The following is a 22,817-nucleotide window of genomic DNA, read 5'->3' on the forward strand; positions in this document are numbered from 1 at the left end:
TGACTGATTGATCTTCTCCGTTCCCTCAGAGCGAGCCAATAAGATCCTGCTGCTGCTCTTCACCTTGGAGATGCTGATGAAGATGTACGCCTTCGGTCTTCAGATCTACTTCATGGCCCTGTTCAACCGCTTCGACTGTTTCGTGGTGTGTGGCGGCATTCTCGAAACGCTGCTTGTAGAGATGGATGTCATCCCGCCCATCGGCATCTCCGTACTGCGCTGCATCCGGCTGCTCAGGATTTTCAAGATGACCCGGTAAGCAGTACCAGAAAGAACCAGATATTCAGATCAAACTTTGCTTCCTGCATGCATCCCATCCTCTTTTCTCCGTCTTTAGGCACTGGGCTGCTCTCTCTGATCTGGTCACCTCACTGCTCAACTCCATGAAAGCTATCTGCTCCCTTCTGCTGCTGCTCTTCCTCTTCCTCATCATCTTCGCCCTGCTGGGGATGCAGCTGTTTGGAGGGAAGTTCAACTTTGACGATACTCAGATGAAGAGAAGCACGTTTGACTCCTTCCCTCAGGCTCTGTTAACATGTTTCCAGGTGATTTACATCTATCTGGTGATATTCTCTATGGTAGAAGTTAGGGAAGTTACCAATTAATGAATTAATTGTATCAATCAGCTAACGAGTTAATAAGCGACCATTTTCTTAAAAACCTGAGTTTCCTCTTTAATCAAGAGGGATGACCGTCTTTCCATAATAGCTACGTTTTTCATAACACACTCACACTGAATTTAAAAAAACAGAAAAACTTATTACATTTTACTACTATTTTATATAAACTGTTTTACTGACTGAATAAACACAATTTTTTGGTTTTCTGACATGAATAAACTGATTTCTATTTATACAAGACAATGTCTGCACATCTTCAGAAAGATACATGAATTTTCTTTCAGAGGCTCTTCAAATCCTTCAGCAAGGGGTTTTGAACACTCCCTAAAATGGTTTCGTTTTATTATAAAATAATTGTATTATATATTTTTTATGATAAAATATAAAAAGGCAGGACCCTCTTAGGATGCTGTGTAGAAAAATGGAAGATGAAAATAATAAAACGTGAAACATTTACAAAAAGATGTTATACAATGAAGAAATGTTAAAACTTGACACAATGAAAGTTATTAACTCACAACAGCCTCAAAAAGCAACCTTGCTTATTAAGATGTTTTTTTCATATTACATGTTAACCGCTCTGCTTTTCTGTCCCTCGTCTTTGTAGCACATCAATAATTTTTGAAAGAAAAGTTGTTGCTGCTCAGTCATGCAGTTCGGCTGAATGAGAGCGATTAAAGTGAAACTTAATAAGGTTGTCGAGTGTTTAATATTTCAAAATAGAACCGCATAAAGTGCATTTTGCATCCCACACCAGACTCTGGACCGTTTCTTTTTCTCATTTTGATTTGGCTTGCCGCCATCTTTGTTTCTACATCAACGGTTCCGTCCTCTTAAGGACGTCGAACTACAACACTAAAAAAAAGTCTAATCGGGCGTTATTAGTTGATCTTTTCTAACTAATAAAAAAAAAAAAAAACATTAGTCAACATCCCTACTCGAAGTTCTTCTTTTTGTCCGGTTGGGTTTCGATGTGTGCCTGTCTGTCGCAGATTCTCACCGGAGAGGACTGGAACGCCGTGATGTATGACGGCATCATGGCGTACGGCGGGCCGATCTTCCCTAACATGGTGGTTTGCATTTACTTCGTCATCCTCTTTGTCTGTGGTAACTGTATCCTTTTTCACTAAAACAACTTTGAATCCAAGTTCTGTGTGAATGTCGTCCCATGAAGAAACAAACAAATCCAACTCCTTGACACTGGGATCAGACATCCTGCTAAACGTCTTCTTGGCTATCGCTGTGGATAACTTGGCAAGCGGCGGTGGAAAGAAAGCAGTAGAGTAAGTCGTAGTAATCATCAACCTCAGACAATTATAAAAGATTTGTATTTTCCTGTAGTTGTGCTTTGGTCACTAAGCACAGCTACATAATCTGAGCCAAACTGTGATGCTTTCTTTTTTATTCAGGGAGAAAAAGGAGGAAGAAGAGGATTGGGATGAGGATGAAGAGAAAGAGGATGAAGATGCAGGGGTAGCGCATGTTTACGTTTTTCTATATGTTACCATCAATGCAGGATGTTTGACAAAGCTGAAATGCAACTCAGGTAGGGCAAACCTCCAACAAACAAACAAACAAACAAACGGTATATAAGATGCAATAGTTACCTGAAACATTTGGTAAGGCATTTTTGCCTAGATAAAGGCAAACTACTTACTTAATTTAAAACTAGAGAAAATCAGATCTGTGATGAGCGGCTCTTAAGATAGGAAGAGCAGGTCCTTGAAGTTTTGACAGAGCGGTGGATCCATAAATCTTGTCATTGATGTTTGTATGGGCTTAATTTATTTGTTACATACATTGTAAGTGTATTTACTGGGATGTTGTTTGTTGTGTATAAAGTGAAAAACTTAATAGGCCTAAACATGTTAAAACACTAAAGGGAAATATTTTGCAAAATTCAATTTGTATTTCCATTTGGGTCTCAACTGCTTCTAAAAACAAGCCAAGTGTTCAAAATAACCCGCCTAGATGTTTTTTTCAGTAAGTTAATGCTTTTTGATGTCTGGAAAATGAGCTGTTCCAAAAACCTCCAGACTTTCGACAGGCACTGCACCGTTACCTAGCAACCCAAGCGGAGCTCCAGCATGTTTGGTCAGTTGCTTTACTGCTGTACAATGGCGGATCAGTCAACATTAAGTTAAAAAATTAGGCTTTCTTGATCAGGTTAGGTCCAGCAGCCATTGTACAGCGATAAAGGAAGCTGACCAAACATGCTGGAGCTCTGCTTGGGTTGCTAGGTAACGGTGCAGTGCCTGTCGAAAGTCTGGAGGTTTTTGGAACAGCTCATTTTCCAGACATCAAAAAGCATTAACTTACTGAAAAAAACATCTAGGCGGGTTATTTTGAACACTTGGCTTGTTTTTAGAAGCAGTTGAGACCCAAATGGAAATACAAATTGAATTTTGCACAATAGGTCCCTTTTAGTGTTTAATATATTTATTCAGGTTTTCACATTATATACACAAAAATATACATATTACAACAAGGAAGGAGAATGAAAAAGAAACTACCAACCAACATCGCAGTAAATACTGTCGCCTGGTGTGTAACAAATAAATTAAAATCATACAAACACCAATGTCAAGATTTATGAATCCACCAAAACTTAAAGGACCTGCTATTCCTGGATCTTTGTTGAGAAAAAAGTCATAAAAGATTTCCAGGTTTTATAAACTTTTCATCACATATCTGATTTAATCTAGTCTTAAATTAAGTAGTACGTCCTTTATCTGGCAGAGTTCAAACTGCAGTGACCTTTCCACCTCCAGTAGGTAAATCTAAACTCTCTGGTGTGACCCCAAAAAGCAGCATAAATGGGCTTGGCAAAATCTTAACTCCAAACACACAGGTTCCCTTTACGCTGTATTTACAGTAAAATAAAGATGGTGGCCTTTTGTTTTTTGGCTTCAGAATGAAGAGGATGACTGGCAGGAAAACGAGGAGCTGAGAGCCATCGAGGGCCTGGAGGGTGAGTCTTTCTTCCCAGGAGAAACGCCACACATCAGCTGATCGAGAGACATCTTAAAGCAGCTCGTCTTGTTTATTTTCTTTATTCTAGGCGTTGCTCCACTAAAGCCCGAGTTCTCCGGCCCCAAAGAGAAGATTGTGCCGATTCCTGACGGAAGCTCCTTCTTCATCCTTGGAAAGAAAAACTGGTACCTGAAAAGTGTTTGTATCTAACAGAACCCTCACACCAGTGCAGCGTGTGTGACTTCCCTCTCATTCGCTTCATTCTTCAGTTTGCGAGTTGCCTGCCACAACCTCATTCACCACCCCTACTTCACCAACTTCATCCTCATCTTCATCATCCTCAGCAGCATCTCGCTGGCTGCTGAGGATCCCATCAAATCCCACTCTTTCAGAAACATCGTAAGGCTCCCTCGGACAGGCTGCCACTTTAAAGTCGGCGTCTAATCCCGCTTCCACGGCGATGCGACTGAAATCTGACTTTAGCTTCTGTCGTCCTCAGGTGCTCGGATACGCCGATTACGTCTTCACTTCGGTTTTCACAGTGGAGATCGTCCTGAAGGTAACGGCTGACAGAATGAAAGTGGATAAATCGGAGCTTAAAAACTGCGAGGAAATGTTTTCCTAATCTCGTTTCTTTGCTGCCTCCTTCTCGTCTAGATGACGGTTTATGGAGCTTTTCTTCACACCGGCTCTTTCTGCAGGAACGCCTTCAACCTCCTGGACCTGCTGGTCGTCAGTGTGTCGCTCACGTCTTTCTTCTTACAGTGAGTAGACAGATGAGCGACAGTCTGCAGATTATCCTCCAAGGCAAAGAAACTGGGACAGAAACCCAAAGAAAAAGAAATAATGGTTCAATTAGCTTAGCTTTGTATGGAAGTCAATTTCTGCCACAAAATAAAAATAAAATAAAAGTCCAACAGGAAGTTATGATTTCGAGTTTTAAAGTAAAAATTATGAGATTGAAAGATGTAATTCATTCATAATTATAAAGTCATAATTACGAGATTCAAAGTCATAATCTTGACTTTGAAAGTTATAATTTTCAAACGCAGACATCATTATGTGATATAAAGTTTGAATTTTAAATTTGAAAGTCAGAAATATGATATTCTTTCCCAATTTTGAGATATGAACTTAGAATTTTAACTTTCAGTCATAATTTTGAGTTTTAAAGTCATAATAAGTCATAAATTTGACTTACAAAGTTATAATTTCAGATTCAGAGACAATTATGAGATTTGAAGTCAGAATTTCAACTTTCAAAATTTTAATTTAGGGAAAGTCATAATTTGAAATATGGAGTAATAATTTATCTTTTTTCAAGTCATTTATGAGATTTTTGTTATAATTTTAAATTTCAGTCATTATTAGTCATAATTATGAGATATAAAGTCATAATTTTGACTTTATGTTTCATAATTATGACTTTCTGTTGGGTTTTTAATTTTTTTTTTCCTTTCTCGGCAGAAATGGGCTTCCATAGATTTGAACATTTTACTGCATCTTAGCAAGTGTTATCTGCCACTTTTTATATTTCCATTAGCTGGATAATTGTCTAAATTTTTTGTTTTGCTGTTTCCAGTTCGAGTGCGATCTCCGTGGTGAAAATCCTGCGAGTCCTCCGAGTGCTGAGGCCGCTGCGAGCCATCAACAGAGCCAAGGGGCTGAAGGTAAACGCCTGGCGGACCGGCAGGCTTATAATACACTGGGGGAAACCCTGATACGGGCCCCGTTTATATATAATTCTATCTTATTTATTTAAGATAGAATAATCTACAGATAATCAGGATTAATTTTCTACTTTCTTATTTTACCTTATACAGATTTATAAATTATATATATATATAAATCTTGAATGCAACATCTCGAATGCTGATTTTGGTTTTAAATGCCAAAATCATTTAAAACCAAAAGGAGTTTGGTTTTACATTTAAAATTTTTGATTTAAAAATGTAAATTTTTAACTTTTTAATTTAAAAAATTAAATTTTTTAAATTTATTCGATTTTAAAATGGATTAAAATAGATTTTAATCCATTTAATTATTGATTGAAACTGCTTGTGGTCTCGGCAGAACGTGGTGCAGTGTGTCTTCGTGGCGATTCGCACCATCGGCAACATCTTGATCGTCACCACTCTGCTTCAGTTCATGTTTGCTTGCATTGGAGTGCAGCTTTTCAAGGTTCCCTCACCTTCGCCAGTCTTTTCTTTGTATAAACGGAAAGTTTCCGGAGACGGCTGCTGGTTTGGTAAACTCTCTGGTCTGGATGTTTTCAGGGCCGATTCTACAGCTGCACAGACGAAGCCAAACACACGCCAGACGAGTGCAAGTCAGTTTAATTTGCTCTCACAGCTTAAAACACTGACTTGTTTCCTGAAATTAGATTTATTTTACTGCAAAGTTGTGTGTTTGTGTGATTCCAGAGGAACCTTTGTGGTGTATAAAGACGGGGACATGAACCACCCTATGGTCAGAGAGAGGATCTGGGAAAACAGTGACTTTAACTTTGACAATGTGCTGATGGGGATGCTGGCTTTGTTCACTGTGTCCACGTTTGAAGGCTGGCCTCAGTGAGTTTTCGGTTTGTTCTGCTAGTTCAACGTATAACAGTTATTATTATTGCTATTCAGGGTTTCCAACAGAAAAAGCCCGGTGCGCCAGGGCCGTCTTTCATCCAGCCAGTCACCGTGTTTGAGAGTAAAAAAATGTTTAAGGTTGACAGAAAATTTGAAAATATCACTCGATAGCTTTGCGTTATTGGGAGACTGGAGTATTAATACCTAAACACCAACTATCAAGTCCAAAAAAAGGGCAATAATTTAAAAAAATTAAACAAACAAACAATGCTAAGCCTGGTGGCCCGCCAGGCTTATAATACACGGTGGGAAATGCTGCTATTATAGAAAATCCATCTGTAACCAACTGTACAAAGATATAAAATAAAGGTCTTCAGTATTTAACTTTAGCAGACGTAGAGATTATATAAGAGACTAATTAGAGGCACAGTTTTGGTAATGTGTGAAAAACCTTGAAATAATTTCACCTATTTCAGAGAACTATACAAACTTTAATTTGAGCTCATTTATTCAGTGTTATAAAATAGTTTGTAACACTTCATCAGGTCTTATAAAAAAATCTTTTTGTCACAATCCTTTGGTGTTTGGGTTTTTCAGCACATTTTTCTGTGTTCGTTATTGTTATAAAGGTGAATAGGACTTTGTTTCAAGTAAATAAATCCTTAATATCGATTAAAAAGTCATAGTTTCACTGGCAGATTATTTAATTTATAACAAGACATTTTTCCTATGTTATAAGTGAAATAATTTGCAAGTGAAACTAGTACTTTTTAAACAATCAATATTAAGGATTTATGTAAAATGAGCATCTATTTTCTAAAAAGTTACTTGTAAGTTAGTTTTTCATATTAAGATATTTTCACTTAAAACTAGACCAAAAATATTTGTATTTTTAAAGTGTCGAAATTACTGAATGTTTTTTTAAAATTTAAACTAGATACATTTTTCAATGTGGACTTAAACTTCTAATTATTAATTAATTCCTGTTTCCTATGGTTTAGTATATCAAGTCCAAAAAAAATCCCACGCAGACTTTCTTCATCTCTACCCTTCAAAATAGGAAAGAGAAGCGAACATTCAAAACAGACTAACCATCCATCTGAACTTGTACACATGATGTGCAGTCAGAGCTTTAATTAAAACATTTAAAACAACTAAAAGTGGAATAAATAAGGCTGGATGAGGAACAATAAAAAACAAAACAAAATAAAACGACGTTCCTAGAGCCGGCCAGAGGAATAAGCAAAGTAGGCCTGCCGTGAGAAGAATAAATTTACAAATGTATAACAACAATTCATAATTTAAAAGTTACATTAATTGAGTTGGTACCACTGTTGAGACCTTCCATTTAGTATCAAATTAATCATTATAAATGTAATCATTTTAAAAAAGATTAAAAATCTTTTTAAAAAGATTTAAATATTCACTTTCCTGTGTTTGCTTTATTTTCTGAACATTTTATTAATTCAAAACAAAGTTTTACCAAGTATTTTTAGTCTAGTTTCTAGTGAAAATGTCTTATATATGTATATTTAAATAAGACAAAACTAACTTAAAAGTAAATTTTCAGCAATAAATAGGAGCTTATTTTAAGTCAATATTTCCTTAATATTGATCTTAAAAACGTCCCAGTTCCACTGGCAGATTATTTCACTTATAAATGAAATTATCTTCCAAAGGAAAAAGTACTTTTTTGTCAATATTAAGGAAAAATAAGCTCCTATTTCCTGCTGAACCGTTTGTTTTGTTTTGGCAGCAGAACCTGGACCAACAATTCTTGGTACGATTTTGTTTTTTTGCAGGGTAGAAACCAGATTGTCACGTTTTGTGTTCTCTTCCTCTGCGAAGGCTCCTGTACCGGGCCGTGGACGCCAACGCCATAAACCGAGGCCCAATTTACAACTACAGAGTGGAGATCTCCATCTTCTTCATCATCTACATCATCATCATCGCTTTCTTCATGATGAACATATTCGTGGGTTTCGTCATCATCACTTTTCGAGAGCAAGGAGAGGCCGAGTTCAAAAACTGCGAACTCAACAAGAATCAAGTCAGCCATTTTTTTTTAAAGATATCTGAATTCTTTTAAATTCAGATTAAGTAAATTTGTTGTGTTTTTGTTTAATTGATCCAAACTGAACAGATTTTCTCTCTGTTTCGCCCGACACAGAGGCAGTGTGTGTATTACGCCCTGAAAGCTCAGCCAATAAAGATCTACATCCCTAAAAACCCGTCGCAGCTGAAGTTCTGGAGGATCATCAACTCCAGCCAGTTTGAATACGTCATGTTTGTGCTGATTTTGGGAAACACTCTCACTCTGGCGGTTCAGGTACCGTTTTTCTGTTTGATTTATTTATTTCAAACATACAGTATTTTCAAAAACAAGGAAACAAGCAATCAGTAGGCAAGGCAACTTTATTTATATAGCACATTTTATATGGGGGAATTTTCCTGCCATAATCCAAGACGCAAAATCAACAAATTGCACTAACAATTGGGAGTTTATTGGGGATTTTTCTCAAAAATTATCAAATACTTTCTTGCTTGTACTAAACAGCTGCCTCAGCTTTAGCTGATGTCAGATTATAGTCCAACATCTATACAGTGAGTAATTAAAAAGTCGCATTTACCGCCATAAATAAACGCAAATATTGCAAATATTTCTAAACACTTTGATTTCAATATCAAAAAAATCACAAAATCCTCGAGGGACTGCAAAGCTGTTCAATAATATTTAATTTTAAGAATTCATTGATATTTTAACAGTTTATGAAGAGATTTTATCAATACATTTTGGCACAACCGGCCCTTTAAGAGCATTCATGATCTTGATTTGACCCAAAACGAAAAAGAGTTTGACACCCCTGACACAGACAAAATGGTTACAAACTGACTCATAACATGACGAGAAAATCTATGGAATAACAATAATAGTAACAACCGGACATTTCTCTCCTGATTCTCTGAGAAAATCCTGAAAATAATTTCACGTTGGTGTTTCTGTTTATCTTTTTAGCATTATGAGCAGTCGAAGCTGTTCACCTCCGTCATGGACATCCTCAACATGATCTTCACCGTGGTTTTCACCGTAGAGATGATCATCAAGCTGATGGCTCTTCGAGCTCATGTGAGTTTTCCCGCCGAACGCCGAGTTTCCTGAAGTTTCTTTGACTTCACGTTTCTGTTTGCTTGTCTTTATCTGTTAGCATTACTTCATCGATCCCTGGAATTCATTTGACGCTCTGATCGTTGTTGGCAGCGTCTTGGACATCGCAGTGTCTGAATTTAGCGTAAGGATTTTTTTCTCACTTTTACCTTTGGAAGAAATACTTGTAAAAGTTTTTAAAATGTGTTAATAATGCACCTCTTTAGGGCACTTTTTCCTTCCACTCAACTTTCCATCAATACACAGTTCTCTGCTTTATTAAAGAGTCTGTTTCTTTTGTCACATCAAGTCAAGATAAACACTTATCTTGACTTGATGTTAATCAGATTAATTTATTTCTGTCTGACTTCTTGTTACTGTCCAGGAGACGCAGGATTACAACTTGGAAATAGTTTAGTAGTAAACATCTAATACCTTGATATGTAATTATCATTGTAATTATAATGTAATTAACAGTTAATAACAGTTTGTATTAAGATATTACCAATAATATAGTTATTTAATGTTTAGAAATCGGATCATTTAAATTATTTATTAAAGAAAAATTGGATATTGTGTATTTATATGATACTTTTATATTTTTAATGTGCTTTTCTATTTTTATTGTGATTTATTTCTTGTGTTGTTTTACATTTGTGTAACCGTGGCCTTAATGTCTGCTAATAATGAAATCTGAATTGTAACATGATTGTAACAGCTCACAGAAAGTCATTAAAGATAGAGTAATTGTTTGAAAACAATCTGATAATCTGCTAGTTCCATGTAATTAACAACGTTATTACACTGTAATTATCAGGTAGTTCCTTATTATTAAAATATGTCAACAATGGAGGATACAAAAACAATTAGGAATTACTTAAAAATAGAAACAATTCAATGTATTTTTAACTGTTTCTTTCTCTGTTGCTTAACTGATGATCCAGGGAGGAGGCGGCCATGGAGAGGTGATTATTGGATTGAGATTTTGTCAAACCTTTTTCCCGTTTCTGTCTTTTTAGGTTTATATTAACCCTAATAGTTTTGTTTTTCCAGGGCGGTGGAAAAGGAGAAAGCGGGAAAGTGTCCATCACGTTCTTCCGCTTGTTCCGAGTGTTGAGGTTGGTGAAGCTCCTCAGCAAAGGAGAAGGCATCCGAACTCTTCTCTGGACTTTTGTCAAATCCCTGCAGGTCAGTGAGTCATCTCTGTCACAAATATTGTCTTATTACCTTTTTATACTCCATTAAAAGAAAAAAAAACAGCTGTGGTTGCCAGAATTTTACCGTGTAAATACGATAAAATTAGTATTTATTCTGTAAACTTCTACCGGCATTTCACCGTGAAATAGAGGCAATTTAGTTTTTTCCATCTCTCCAGGCCTTGCCTTACGTTGGCCTCCTCATCGCTATGATCTTCTTCATCTACGCTGTGATCGGCATGCAGGTGAGTCTCTGGAAAAGGTTGAAACGCTGCTTTTCCTGGTTGACGGTTTCTCTGCCGTTTGTCCTCCCAGATGTTTGGGAAAATAGCCATCGATGACGACACAGACATCAACAGAAGCTGCAACTTCCAGACGTTCTTCATGGCGGTTCTGGTTCTTTTTAGGTAAGACGTTTTAACCCGCTTGTTCCAACAGCGGTTCTTAAACCTTATTGGTCTAGACGGTGAAATTTCTGTTAGGACGAAAGTTAAATGTAATTGAAGATTAGTAAAATTGAAAGTTGGCATACGTGTCCCTCAAACTCTTCCACCGTCTTCTGCATATTTCGTCTAAATAAATACAATGTTTATTTATTGTTTATTTAATGTCACTTAACGTTTTTGCTTGACGGATTTGGATAGCTCAAATCGTAAAAGTTATAACTTACTCGACATTCCAACTTCCTGGCTGATCCTCTTCCATCAAGAGGATCCTGTCTCTGTAGTCATAACTGGATTATGCAGATTATAAGACGAGAGCAGACAGCGATAATTAGTTTATCCTCCACAGTTTTTCTTTCTGAGATCACGTTGGAAGATGTGCCACTACGCCACAAAGCGGAGTCTGTATGATTGGTTGATGCTCTGCGTCCAGCGGCGAAAGTTCAGATTTTCCATCTCCAGCTTTGGACACGTCGGATGCCCTTGACGTGCGTCAAAATCTCAAAGCGCTTCAAAATGCGCCTCCACATAGACTTTACATGTAAACCTCCTGGTGCTTTAAGTGCATTTGGTGTGAACGCACCGTCAATCTTCTAGCCATCTAAACATAGTTATCACTATGCATATCCATACTACACTTTTAATACCACCCATCAGTTTTCTTCCATCTCACACCAAAGCTATATTTTGTATTAATCCATTACATAAAATCCCAATAAAAGACATTGATGTTGTTGTTGTGACATAACAAAATAAGCCTCGAAGAGCATGGAAACCTTTCCCAGGCAGAATTAAAACTGCTTCCTCGCTTGCAGGTGTGCCACCGGAGAGCAGTGGCAGCAGATCATGCTGGGCGCGCTGCCCGGCCGGCGCTGCGACCCGGAGGCCGACGTCGAGCCCGGCGAAGAATACACCTGCGGGAGTAACCTGGCCTACCTTTACTTCATCAGCTTCTTCATGCTCTGCGCTTACCTGGTGAGCGAAGGCGGATCTGACGTTTTACTTTTCCCCTCGCTTTACTCAGATAGTCTTCAGATTACGGGCTCTAAATTTAGCTGCAATTAATTCAAACCCTGTGCGTCGACTGCCAGGTCAGGCGGAATCGGAAGTTGGATGGAAATAAGGACGGCAGCATTTCAGCAGCAGAACACTGACAGTTTTATTTATCCACAGATGAGTGGTGATGCACGCCCGCATCACAAAGGTTTAATGGGCTGCACATATTTGGGTGCAGGAGCTAATATGCTCCCTGTGCTATTTTAAGATGCTAGCTCGGTCGAGTGACGGTGAATCTGAGCCGTCAGAACGAAAACCTCCGGCTCAAACGGCGGCTGCACACCCACAGCGCAGATCAAAAGAAACGGAAAGTAAACGTTTTATGGTTGGGCTTTCATGTCATCAGTTATATAATTTACATACCTTGAACATGTTAGGATAGAACACTGGGCTACACAAAACATGTTCATTACATTTTTTTTTGCACAAAGTCGTTCTTAGAAAAGGAGATTTTAGTCTGATCAGTTCAGAATGAGACGTTTTAATGCTACTGTCACTTTAAATCCAAATAAGCTGCTGCGGGTCACGCCCCCAAATCAATGTTTACATTGTCACATAAAAATGGCTGGAAACAGATGTCCGATTATACAACTGTGCATCTTTGAAAAGCATTAGTAGAGCCTCCTGCACAATCAACAATATTTCCTTGCTTTTTTGTAAACTTTAATTCTTTGTTTTTATTTGAGAAATAGTTTCTTCTTAAGACAATTGTTCTGTCTGGTTTTGGATGCCGTGCAGCTGGAAGGACCTTTACTCCTTCTTTTACTTGGTTGTTTTTCCTGTGTGGCTGTGTGACGGACTGTGGACCCGTCCAGAACCCTGGACCACCTGACTCTCCTATGCATCCAGTCAATCTGCTAGTAGCATGGCTAATTCTGAGCTAGCTAATAGTGGAGCTGTTTATATGTCTTTTTGAGCCTTTATTTGTAATGTTGTTCCTGCATGAATCACAGAAAATACTAAAACTTTTAACACACATGTGCTTGAAAACCTCCAATCCTTTGTTCTACACTGCAAAAACACAAAATTGTACCATATTTTAAAAATATTTTTGTGCAGTTTCTACTGCAAATACACTTGAAATAAAGTAAAACTAACTTATAAATTTATTTTCAACAAGAGCTAGAGGCATGTTTTAAGTAAATAATTCCTTAATATTGATGAAAAAGTGTTAGTTCAACGAATAAATTATTTCATTTATAGCATGGGGAAAATATCTTGTTATAAATTAAATAATCTACCAGTAGAACTAGTCATTTTTTATGAATATTAAGGAATTATTCACTTAAAACAAGCTACTAGATCTTGTTGAAAAGTTACTTTTAAGTTAGTTTTATTTTATTTCAAGTGTACTAAGATATTTGCTCTAAAAACCAAACAAAAATACTCTGTAATATTTGGTTTTTTGCAGTGTACAATAGCTTTACATCACATATTTAAACAGCACTCTACTATGTCATGTTTCATTTGTTGTAATATATCTAAAGAATCATTTTGTTACATGTATAAATACCCTTTCCACTTCTCTTTTCTCTCAGATCATCAACTTGTTCATTGCTGTCATCATGGACAACTTTGAGTATCTGACCAGAGACTGGACGGTTCTGGGGACTCACCACCTGGACGAGTTCAAGCGAGTTTGGTCCGACTACGACCCAGAAGCCACGTGCGTCTCATTATCTGAATCCAGCTCAGTCTTCTTCGCTGTTTCCAAAACAAACTTCTCTGTCTCACCCGTTTTCCGTTTGCATGTGGCAGAGGTCGCATCAAGCACATCGATGTAGTCACTATGTTACGCAGGATTCAGCCTCCTCTCGGCTTCGGAAAGCTTTGTCCTCATCGCGTTGCTTGCAGAGTAAGGGTGAACACATGCAGAGCTGCAAAAACGCAAAATGTTACCGAGTATTTTTCTGCAGTTTCCACAGCAAATATATTAGTGCACTAAAAATAAGATGAAGCTAACGTTCAGTTTTATTTAGGAGATTATTTTAAGTCAATAACTTCTCAACATTGATTAAAAAAAAGTACTAGTTCACTTATAACAAGATATTTTCCCACGTTAGAAATAATCTGCCAATATTTACCAATATTGAGGAATTATTGACTTAAAATAAGCTCCTATATAATGCTGAAAAGTTCATTTTTAGTTCTGTCTTATTCCACATGTACAAGGTTATTTTCACTAGAAAATAGTACAAAAATTCCAGGTAAGATTCTGTGTTTAATGAACAAAATGTTCAGAAAGTAAAGCAAACAGGTCCCACAGGACACAAATATGTAATCCAGTTCATATTTTTAAAATAGTTTCATATATAATGATTAATTTTATGCTAAATAAGCGTACCTGTTAGCGTAATAACACTTGCATATTTAGCAACAGTGGTACCAACTCAGCATTTGCAGTGTATGATGATGTATGGGTGGAAATAAATGAGCAGGTTTCATATTTTCTGCTTCCTTGTTTCTTCTCAGAGACTGGTGGCCATGAATGTTCCCCTCCACCCCGATGGCACCGTCACCTTCAACGCCACTCTGTTCGCTCTGGTCCGAACTTCACTGAAGATCAAAACTGAAGGTCGGGAGGATTCCCGCTCATGGAGCCGCGTGTGGAAACGGCGACTTTTATTGAATAAATCTGCGTTTGGATTCCACCAGGTCCCGTTGATCAGCAGAACGAGGAGCTGAAGGTTATCATCAAGAAGCTGTGGAAACACACAAAACCTAAACTCATCGATGAAATCATTCCGCCCCCTAGAGGCAAGACACAAAACTGCCAAACGCCAATCCCAGAAATATGGAGGATTTGGACCACTGACAAAAAACAAAATAAATAAATTATGGCTTTAGCATTATAATGCTGTTAATTAATCTCAAAATAAGTACTTTTGTCAGAATTTTGACTTTTTCTCAGAATTATGAATTTATGTCAGAATTCTTACTTTTTTCCACAGAATTCTGACTTTAATCAAAAAAAATTTACTTTTTCAGACTTTTGGCTAAATCTCAGAATTCTGGTTGCTTTTCTCAGAATTTTGGATTTTTCTCAGAATACTGACTTAATCTCAGAATTTTTAATTTATTTCTTACTTTTTTCACAGAACTGACATTTATCTCTGAATTCTTAATCTAAACATTTTGACTTTTTTCTCAAAATTGTGATTTTAATCTTAAGAATTCTGATTATTTTTCTCAGCATTCTAACTTTTTGTAAGAATCAGATTTGTTTAAATTGTTCATGCACCATTTGGCATGTCTAGTCTTTAAACTGAAATCCACCAGATAAATTTGTTGCAGGCTTTCAGAGTGGATAAAAGTTCAGGTTTGCAAATTATACAACAAGGAAGAAACAGTTATGTGATTATTTTTCACACACTAATAGCAATATAATTGACACACACATCAGAATGTTATTTAGTTATTTATTTGGACTTTGACATAGATTGACGATTAAAATTCTGATTTAAAAAGTCAGAATTTCATTTAAGTTTTTGGTGGCCCTAATCCTCTTCTGTACAGAAAGATAATTAAGAAATTTCTAAATTATTCAACGTAAGAAAGCATTACGTTTCTCTGTTTATCCAGGAGTTTTCATATTTGTCATGTCTGTTTGCGTTTGGCAGGCGATGAGGTGACTTGTGGAAAGGTTTATGCCAGTTTCCTGATCCAAGATTACTTCAAAAAGTACAGAAAGAGGAAAGAGAGGGAAAGGAAATCCAAGAGGAAAGACAAGGCTGCTGCCCTGCAGGTAAGATCTGATTTAAATCCTTTCTAATTTATATGAACATACAAACAAAAACATCTTTGAGTCTCTTTTTTATGTGAAGTTTGTGAAAAGGATTATTTTCTCATTTACATCTGGTTTTTAGCATTTAGCACCACATCTAAATGTTTTTAAACTCTTTATGAATTAAAAGAGGGAAGAATAGATTATATTCCACTTACAATCATATTAAAGGAATTTGCAGAAGCAGAGCTGTGCCTCTATTATTTGTTTCTCAATTGTATAAATGTACTCAAACAATTGATTTTATTTTTTACTTTTTTATTATTTTCATTTTAAAAAATGTGCATGAAAGTTGTTAAAATATTTCTCACATCTGTAAAAAAAAAAAAAAAGAAAGAAAAGATATGCTTTAAACGTCTTGAGTGCAAAAACACCGCTCACCGGTAGGGGGTGCTACAGGCACGTTAAATGTATGTTTTTCCATTAGATTTGCATTCAGCCCTGCTGTTGTTCACAGTTACAATCTGTGTAGCTTTTAAAAGGTTTAGAAAATCTAAATAAATGCAGTGTGTAATAAGTAAAAACTTTTTGAAAAACCTTTGGCAAATCAGCAGCTAATTGAACATACTTATACATACAAATATAAAAACAATAAAAGTTCACCTTAAATATAGTCAAGATCTTGTGTTTTCTGAAAAATGTGAAGGAAAGGACAAGATTAAGTGGTAGGATGATGACGGTGCGGCATGTTTTTTAATAACTTATTGTGTGGACAAACTTATTCAGGTGTGATTTTAATTGCGAATTAGTTTTTTGACATTAGTGAAATACCAAGAAGGTTTTGCACACGTTTGTAATGGAACTGCAGCTGATAACTCCTGAAAATCTGGTACATTGTCTAATTAATGTGTAATTTTTCATCTTCTTTATTAAAGTTTTTTGATTTGATACTAAAAATCATGAAATTATAGATGTCACAGCATGCATTCTATGAGCATTTGCTGTAAAATTCAAGTCCTTTTTGTGTTTTAGCAAGGGCTGCGGACGCTGCAGGACTTGGCTCCAGAGATGCGTCTGGCGATGGCCTGTGACCTTGAGGAAGAGGAGGCCATCGAGGGCGAGATGACGGGCGACGAGATCTTCGACAGCGAGCCGGGGACGTCGGCGAACCCCACGCCCGCCAGCACGCCGATGCCGCCTCTGGACATACTGGTGGAGCAGACGGCGGTGATCATCGAGCCCACGCCCCGGGTCGCCAAGAAGGACGTGATCACCACGCAGGTGGAGGCCGTGCAGGAACACCTGAGGCCGGGATCGGAGCTGGCCGGACTGAGAGTCGTTACAGAGCAGCCTGCAAGATCCGAACCGCTTCCAATCAGGTACTGAGTCCATCTTGAGTTACTTTTTGGCAAAATTGTACTTTTAGAAGCATTTTACTGCACTTTTACTTGAGTAATTTTACTATGAAGTATTTCTCCTCTTACTTAAAATTTATGGATTCTCTGCCCACCGAATGAAAACAAACATGTTTTAACCAAAAATTCACCAGACACAGAGACACACCTGCAGTTTCTGTTTGTTATTTCCTTACTTATAGGAATTATTTTCATTTTAATTATTTGAAAATTCAACTTAACTTTACATTTCGGTCCGTCTCAGGGTTTCCTCCACAAATCTAGCTAAGCCTGGTGGCAGGGAAGCGACGGCAGTCCACCAGTTGCTGCACCGTGTTTTTTTGTTAAAAAAAAATTTAAAGTTGAAAATAATTCTTGGAAGTAAAACATCAACAACAAAGAAAATACAGCAGTGGATGAAATAAATTAGTCTGTAGGTTGTGTATGTATAATCAACAACATTATCTGTTTAAATAGCTAATTGCTGAAAATTACTGATGTTTTGTTAAATGTAAACCCATCTTTGCCCGTTTTTGCTATTACTTTTACTGGCATTTTAAAAAAATTATTGAAAATAAACAACACGTAGCCTGGTGGCTTATAATACACTGGTGGAAATCCCGCTTCTGTTGTAATTTTGATCAGTTACTCAGGACTTGAACTGTCTTTTTACCAAACAGTGTTTTACTCTTGGGTCATTTTTTGGACGGATACTTTCTACTTTTACTTGAGTACAATTGTTGGGTATTCTGCCCACCTCCGTGTGTTATAGCCGTACATGCTGGAATCATAGTAGATCATATTGATCATATTGTTGTGTTTTCTGACTTTGTTCTTTCTTCTCCATCAGCGAATCGCCTCTTCCTCCTTCTCCACCTCCAACAGAGATGTCGGGAGGAGAAGACTTTCTCCTCAAAGATGCACTCGTTCCAACTCAAAGTGAAGCGGCTGAGCAGTTTTACAGCAGTGAGGCGTTTATGGCAAGCATGCCGTCAGTAGATGGGTACGATATAAAGGCTAATCTGAATATTTAAGGTTTTTAAAGGGGACCTGTCATGTGTCTGGAAAATGACCAGTTTCAAAAACCTCCGGAATGTTAAGTCACTTTGCTGTTACCTAGCAACCCCAGCCGAGTCCAGGCCCAATACCTAGCAACCAAGTGGAGCTCCAGCACATTTGGTCAGCTGGTTTATTGTTGTACAATTGCTGCTGAAAAAGACAAGTGTTTAGTTGTTGACTAAGGATTCAGAAAACAGTTAATACTTTCTTGTTGCTTGTGGGGGAGGCTCCACTTCTGCTTTTCAAAGATGCATGGTATGCAGCCTTTTTCATGTGGAAGTGTAAACATTGATTTGGGGGTGTGGCTAGCAGCAGCTTATTTGGATCTAAAGTGACAGGATGCCCCAAAACAACTCATTCTGAAAGGAGCTCAAAGTAGGGTGAATTGGCAAGACTGAAATCTGATTATCTAAGATTGATTTTGTGCAAAATATGCAATGAACGTGTTTTGTATAGTCTATAAACCTGCCTTAATCTGTTCAAAGAAGCATCATAGGTTAGCTTTAAACAAAAAATATTTTTTTTCAGAACTTTGCAAACTACCACATGCCATATTTCCCTTTTTTCCCTCTTCACTCTTGCAGGTATGAGTATCAAGAGGCGGTTTCTCCTGTACCAACCGAAACAGGAGACAACGGCCAGAGTTTGGATGTAGCCAGCAGCATAGGAGAAATTCCCTATGAAGGTCATGACCCCAACGGCTTCATCAGCAACGCATACAGTGAAAACAATATGAATGGAGGCAGTGCCGCTGTCAGTCCCGCTCCCTACGATGCAAACGGATACAACAGCAATGAATACACCGGCTACAACGAGAATGGAAGTACTGTGAACGGTTGCAATGAAAATGGCAGCACCATCAGCGGCTACAATGGGAGCAGTGGTTACAATGGGAACACTAGCTACAACGAGAATGGCTACAATGGGAACACTGGTTATAATGGAAACACTAACTACAACGAGAATGGCTACAATGAAAATGAGAATAATGGAGCCCAGTTTGTCAGGAGACGATTACTTCCTGCCATACCAAAAGGTCAAGAACAAATTTTATTTATTAAAACTAGCGTTAACATGTTTAATATAATTAGCTTAGCTTTATTCAGCTTAATTTAGTTTAGCTTAGTTTAGTTTAGTTTATTATAGTTTAGCTTAGCTTGGTTTTTCTTATCTTAGCTTAGTTATGTTTAGTTTAGCTTAGCTTAATTTAGCTCAGCAGCTTGGCTCAGCTTAGTCTAGTTTAGTTTATTACAGTTTAATTTAGCTTAGTTATGTTGTGTTTAGTTTAGCTTGGTGTAGCCTAGCTTAGCTTAGTTTAATTTAAATAATCCTGCTCCCTTTTTTATGTCTTACATTTTACAAATTATTCTTTATTTAAAGAAAAATTGCATCCTTTGCTATTTTGTTTCATTTTAGGTAATAAAATGTTTGTTTTCTTATTTTGAAAAAACTAAAGAAATAAAGAAAAAAATTAAAAATCCAGAACAATTTCTTTCACAATAAACAGACGGTCTCTGAGAGGGGAGTCAGTTTTACTAATAATAACAAACAGTTATTATTAGTAACAGTTTATTGTTTCTCACTGCTTTAGGTCGGAAGCCTGCGTTTAACTTCCAGTGTCTAAAGCCTCAGACCAGCGTTGACGACCTCCCCATCCCTGGAAACTACCGTGGGAACACATCTCCATCCAGATCCCGCCTGCAGGTGAGAGTCACGAAAAACAGACCACATGCCGTCTCATCTTCCTCCAGTTAGTCTTCACCGACTGCTGCTTTCTGTCAGAACCAGCAGGGCCTGGACTCCCGGCCCAGCAGCGTGTCCTCCATGTCGTCCGCCACCTGGGCCAACACGGCAGCAGCCGGAGCCACCCCCCTTCCAGGAATAATTGCCCCCACCGGGCGTCGCGGAAAGCTCATCTACACGCCCATGATCCTGGTGGATGAAGAAAGCGGCTCCAGTCAGCCGCTCTGGTGCGACGGGTCTGCCAGTCTCCCTGCAGGGAAACGACCGGGCTGGTACCCGGGTCAGACCAGAACCTTCACCAGCGTCAGGATGCCACCTTCGGCCAACCAGGGCATCATAGATAAAGGCAGCGCAGACAATCTGGTCGAATCGGTACGTTTTCCTTACAAAATACTGTAGATGTTTTTTAATTCATCACATTTAATTAACTTTCACAAATATTACTTCTGTGGAGCTGATTCTGATTGCATTCACAGAAAGCCATGTTTAGTTGCTTTAATTGAATCGTTTGCCTAGAAAATTCTTCTCATTTTGGGAAGGTATGAATACACAGTTGAGTAATGTTGTTTTTTTTTCAGTTTATTTACTCCTGAAAATGACTTATTCTATTCTCAAATTCAAAAATTAATGAAAACTTTCTTCAAAAACAAATAAATAAAAAAAACATTCTTCTATTAATCTAGTTTATTTGAATTATAAATGTTCTCTAGTGTTTTTTTTTATTATAGTAAAATTCGCTAGATGTTTACAGCCACACTTACAACAAAATTAAAATTAAAATACTTTATGTATAATAAGCCATTAAAGAAGAATTTAATTCTCATGCTAAAAAATGGCAAAAGTGTAAACTGGAGAGCCAGATTTGTACCATTCTTGAACTGCAGTCAATTACCACACAAAATCATACAAAGGGCCACAAATGGCCTCCGAACCACATGTTGGAAACACCTGCTTAGGGCTGAACGATATTGCTGAAAAACGTACATCACTATATATAAGTGTTTCTTATCACTCAATATGAATAATTATTGATTCATTTTTTGTTTAAACTATATGAAATACAGCCAAACTGGTGGTGTGACTGTTCCCGTTTTATCCACTTTTCACTTCACTTTGTTTTTTTAAATTTCATTTTATTTTTAAGCAGTTATGAGACAAAATGGTGGAATCTTAAACTGCTGCTGCCAGTTACTCAGCAGGTCGTTGCTAGGTAACCAAAGAATGAGTGAGTTGCTAGGAAACCAAAGAGCTAGCGAGTCAGTTGGTGCCACTCAACTTGCTTAGAATGAATATACTGAATATTCTATCGGATGATTTATATTGATTTATTTTCCAGCCCTACCATTACTTAAGATCATGTTAAGTCTTTATGTCATTTTGCGACGTAGCCGCCATCTGTTAGTGTTACACCCCCTGTGAAAGGGAATAATGAAAACAGACACGGACATGACGTCACTCCTTTCGCTTCCAGTGTTGTAATTATATTTCAAGAACAGTTTTAAACATTACATTGTCACAAACTGAGTGCTGAACACTGCACACAAACATTGTGGTTATACCCACACAGTAATAAGAATAAGAACTGTAGCACAGGACGCAGCTAGCTAGAAAGCTAATGTGAGTATAACTCTTTAAAAAACTCAAGTTATTCACATACCACAAGCGCTCCCTGCTCATTCGGCAAACGTAATAAACCTAAATACAGCTATAAACCTTATAAGTCAGAATTTTACCTGTGAAATGGAATAATGAAGACAGACACGGACACGACGTCACTCCTTTCGCTTCCTGTGTTGTAACGGAGGAGCAGAAGCGACGCGTTCCACTACATCGATTCAGACAAAACCAATCGAGACACGATCGGTAAACAAACTCTCAAAACTTAAAATCTATGATGGTTTAAATCTCTAAATATTATACACAGACATAATCAGAAAAATAACATCAAAGAAAATAAATTTTAAACTTAATCAAACTTATGCATCCCTTTACTGTATCGGTCTGTAGTTTTTAACTTGCAATACCAAAGTAATCGATCATAGATCACTAGATCTGTAATCACAGACTACTAGTGCGAAACAATATAATTTTGCTTAATGCTATTTTTTTGTAAACTTTTTTATTTATCTGAAATAGTTTTAAAACCACTACATGAGCACGTTGACAACATATTAATTTCTCCGACTCTCCCAACAACAGATCTTGATCTCCGAGGGCCTCGGCATGTACGCCAGGGATCCAAAATTCGTGAGCTTTGCCAAGCGGGAAATTGCCGAAGCGTGTCACATGAGCCTGGACGAAATGGAGAGCGCGGCTGCTGACCTGATAGCGCGGGGAGCCAGTCACCTGTCCCGGTTCGAGGACGAACTAGCCGACGAAATGAACTGCGTGATTTCTTACTGAGATCAGCAAAGCCAAAAGCAAAGAGAAAAACAGTAAGAACATGAAAGTCTTGAGCCAATATTTTATAAGAGTGTGTTATGTCAGTTTATATGTCAGTTGTTTAAAGCAAATATTGCGTGTGAGAGGTGTGTTTTGTAGTTTTTAAACATCCTGTTGGATATGAAATACTTTTGTTTGTGAATGCCAAAACATGCACACAGATGAGGCTCAGGAAGTTTTTATATTTACACAACAGTGCAATATAAAGTCAGACTTTTGCTTTTAAGTCATTATAACAGAGAATTTACAAAAAAATCATATGTAATTTAGATGATATCTCAATGCATTATGTGTTTTAGAGAAACTACATTAAATTAAACTGAATATCCTCTAAGATGCAGCATTGAAACTTCTGTTAAAAAAAGTCTGTGGTGTATTTCTTGATTATTGTGAGTGTTCATCCAGGTCGCTTTACATTCTGAGCAAATAAAATATGTTTTCTCAAA

General features: G+C 37.4%; 1 protein-coding gene across 1 annotated transcript in view; it reads left to right on the forward strand.

The window, feature by feature from the left end:
- LOC102230940 (voltage-dependent L-type calcium channel subunit alpha-1D) overlaps window positions 1-22,817 on the forward strand; it is a 33,606-nt gene extending 10,789 nt beyond the window's left edge. Inside the window, exons 12-45 of the mRNA XM_023337870.1 lie at window positions 30-255; window positions 338-545; window positions 1,613-1,733; window positions 1,831-1,903; window positions 2,030-2,093; window positions 3,534-3,591; window positions 3,682-3,778; window positions 3,863-3,992; window positions 4,093-4,152; window positions 4,251-4,357; window positions 5,176-5,263; window positions 5,667-5,774; window positions 5,870-5,922; window positions 6,017-6,163; window positions 8,018-8,219; window positions 8,340-8,498; window positions 9,186-9,296; window positions 9,376-9,459; window positions 10,259-10,279; window positions 10,368-10,502; window positions 10,690-10,755; window positions 10,826-10,917; window positions 11,769-11,928; window positions 13,548-13,675; window positions 13,768-13,864; window positions 14,482-14,584; window positions 14,665-14,766; window positions 15,630-15,754; window positions 16,766-17,112; window positions 17,978-18,130; window positions 18,771-19,222; window positions 19,778-19,890; window positions 19,975-20,301; window positions 22,129-22,817. Coding sequence (XP_023193638.1) covers window positions 30-255; window positions 338-545; window positions 1,613-1,733; window positions 1,831-1,903; window positions 2,030-2,093; window positions 3,534-3,591; window positions 3,682-3,778; window positions 3,863-3,992; window positions 4,093-4,152; window positions 4,251-4,357; window positions 5,176-5,263; window positions 5,667-5,774; window positions 5,870-5,922; window positions 6,017-6,163; window positions 8,018-8,219; window positions 8,340-8,498; window positions 9,186-9,296; window positions 9,376-9,459; window positions 10,259-10,279; window positions 10,368-10,502; window positions 10,690-10,755; window positions 10,826-10,917; window positions 11,769-11,928; window positions 13,548-13,675; window positions 13,768-13,864; window positions 14,482-14,584; window positions 14,665-14,766; window positions 15,630-15,754; window positions 16,766-17,112; window positions 17,978-18,130; window positions 18,771-19,222; window positions 19,778-19,890; window positions 19,975-20,301; window positions 22,129-22,332 — 4,721 coding nt within the window. The 3' untranslated portion in view covers window positions 22,333-22,817. The remainder of the gene's footprint in view (window positions 1-29; window positions 256-337; window positions 546-1,612; window positions 1,734-1,830; window positions 1,904-2,029; window positions 2,094-3,533; window positions 3,592-3,681; window positions 3,779-3,862; window positions 3,993-4,092; window positions 4,153-4,250; window positions 4,358-5,175; window positions 5,264-5,666; window positions 5,775-5,869; window positions 5,923-6,016; window positions 6,164-8,017; window positions 8,220-8,339; window positions 8,499-9,185; window positions 9,297-9,375; window positions 9,460-10,258; window positions 10,280-10,367; window positions 10,503-10,689; window positions 10,756-10,825; window positions 10,918-11,768; window positions 11,929-13,547; window positions 13,676-13,767; window positions 13,865-14,481; window positions 14,585-14,664; window positions 14,767-15,629; window positions 15,755-16,765; window positions 17,113-17,977; window positions 18,131-18,770; window positions 19,223-19,777; window positions 19,891-19,974; window positions 20,302-22,128) is intronic.

This window comes from Xiphophorus maculatus, chromosome 1, assembly GCF_002775205.1.
Source record: "Xiphophorus maculatus strain JP 163 A chromosome 1, X_maculatus-5.0-male, whole genome shotgun sequence".
NCBI classification, from domain to species: domain Eukaryota; kingdom Metazoa; phylum Chordata; class Actinopteri; order Cyprinodontiformes; family Poeciliidae; genus Xiphophorus; species Xiphophorus maculatus.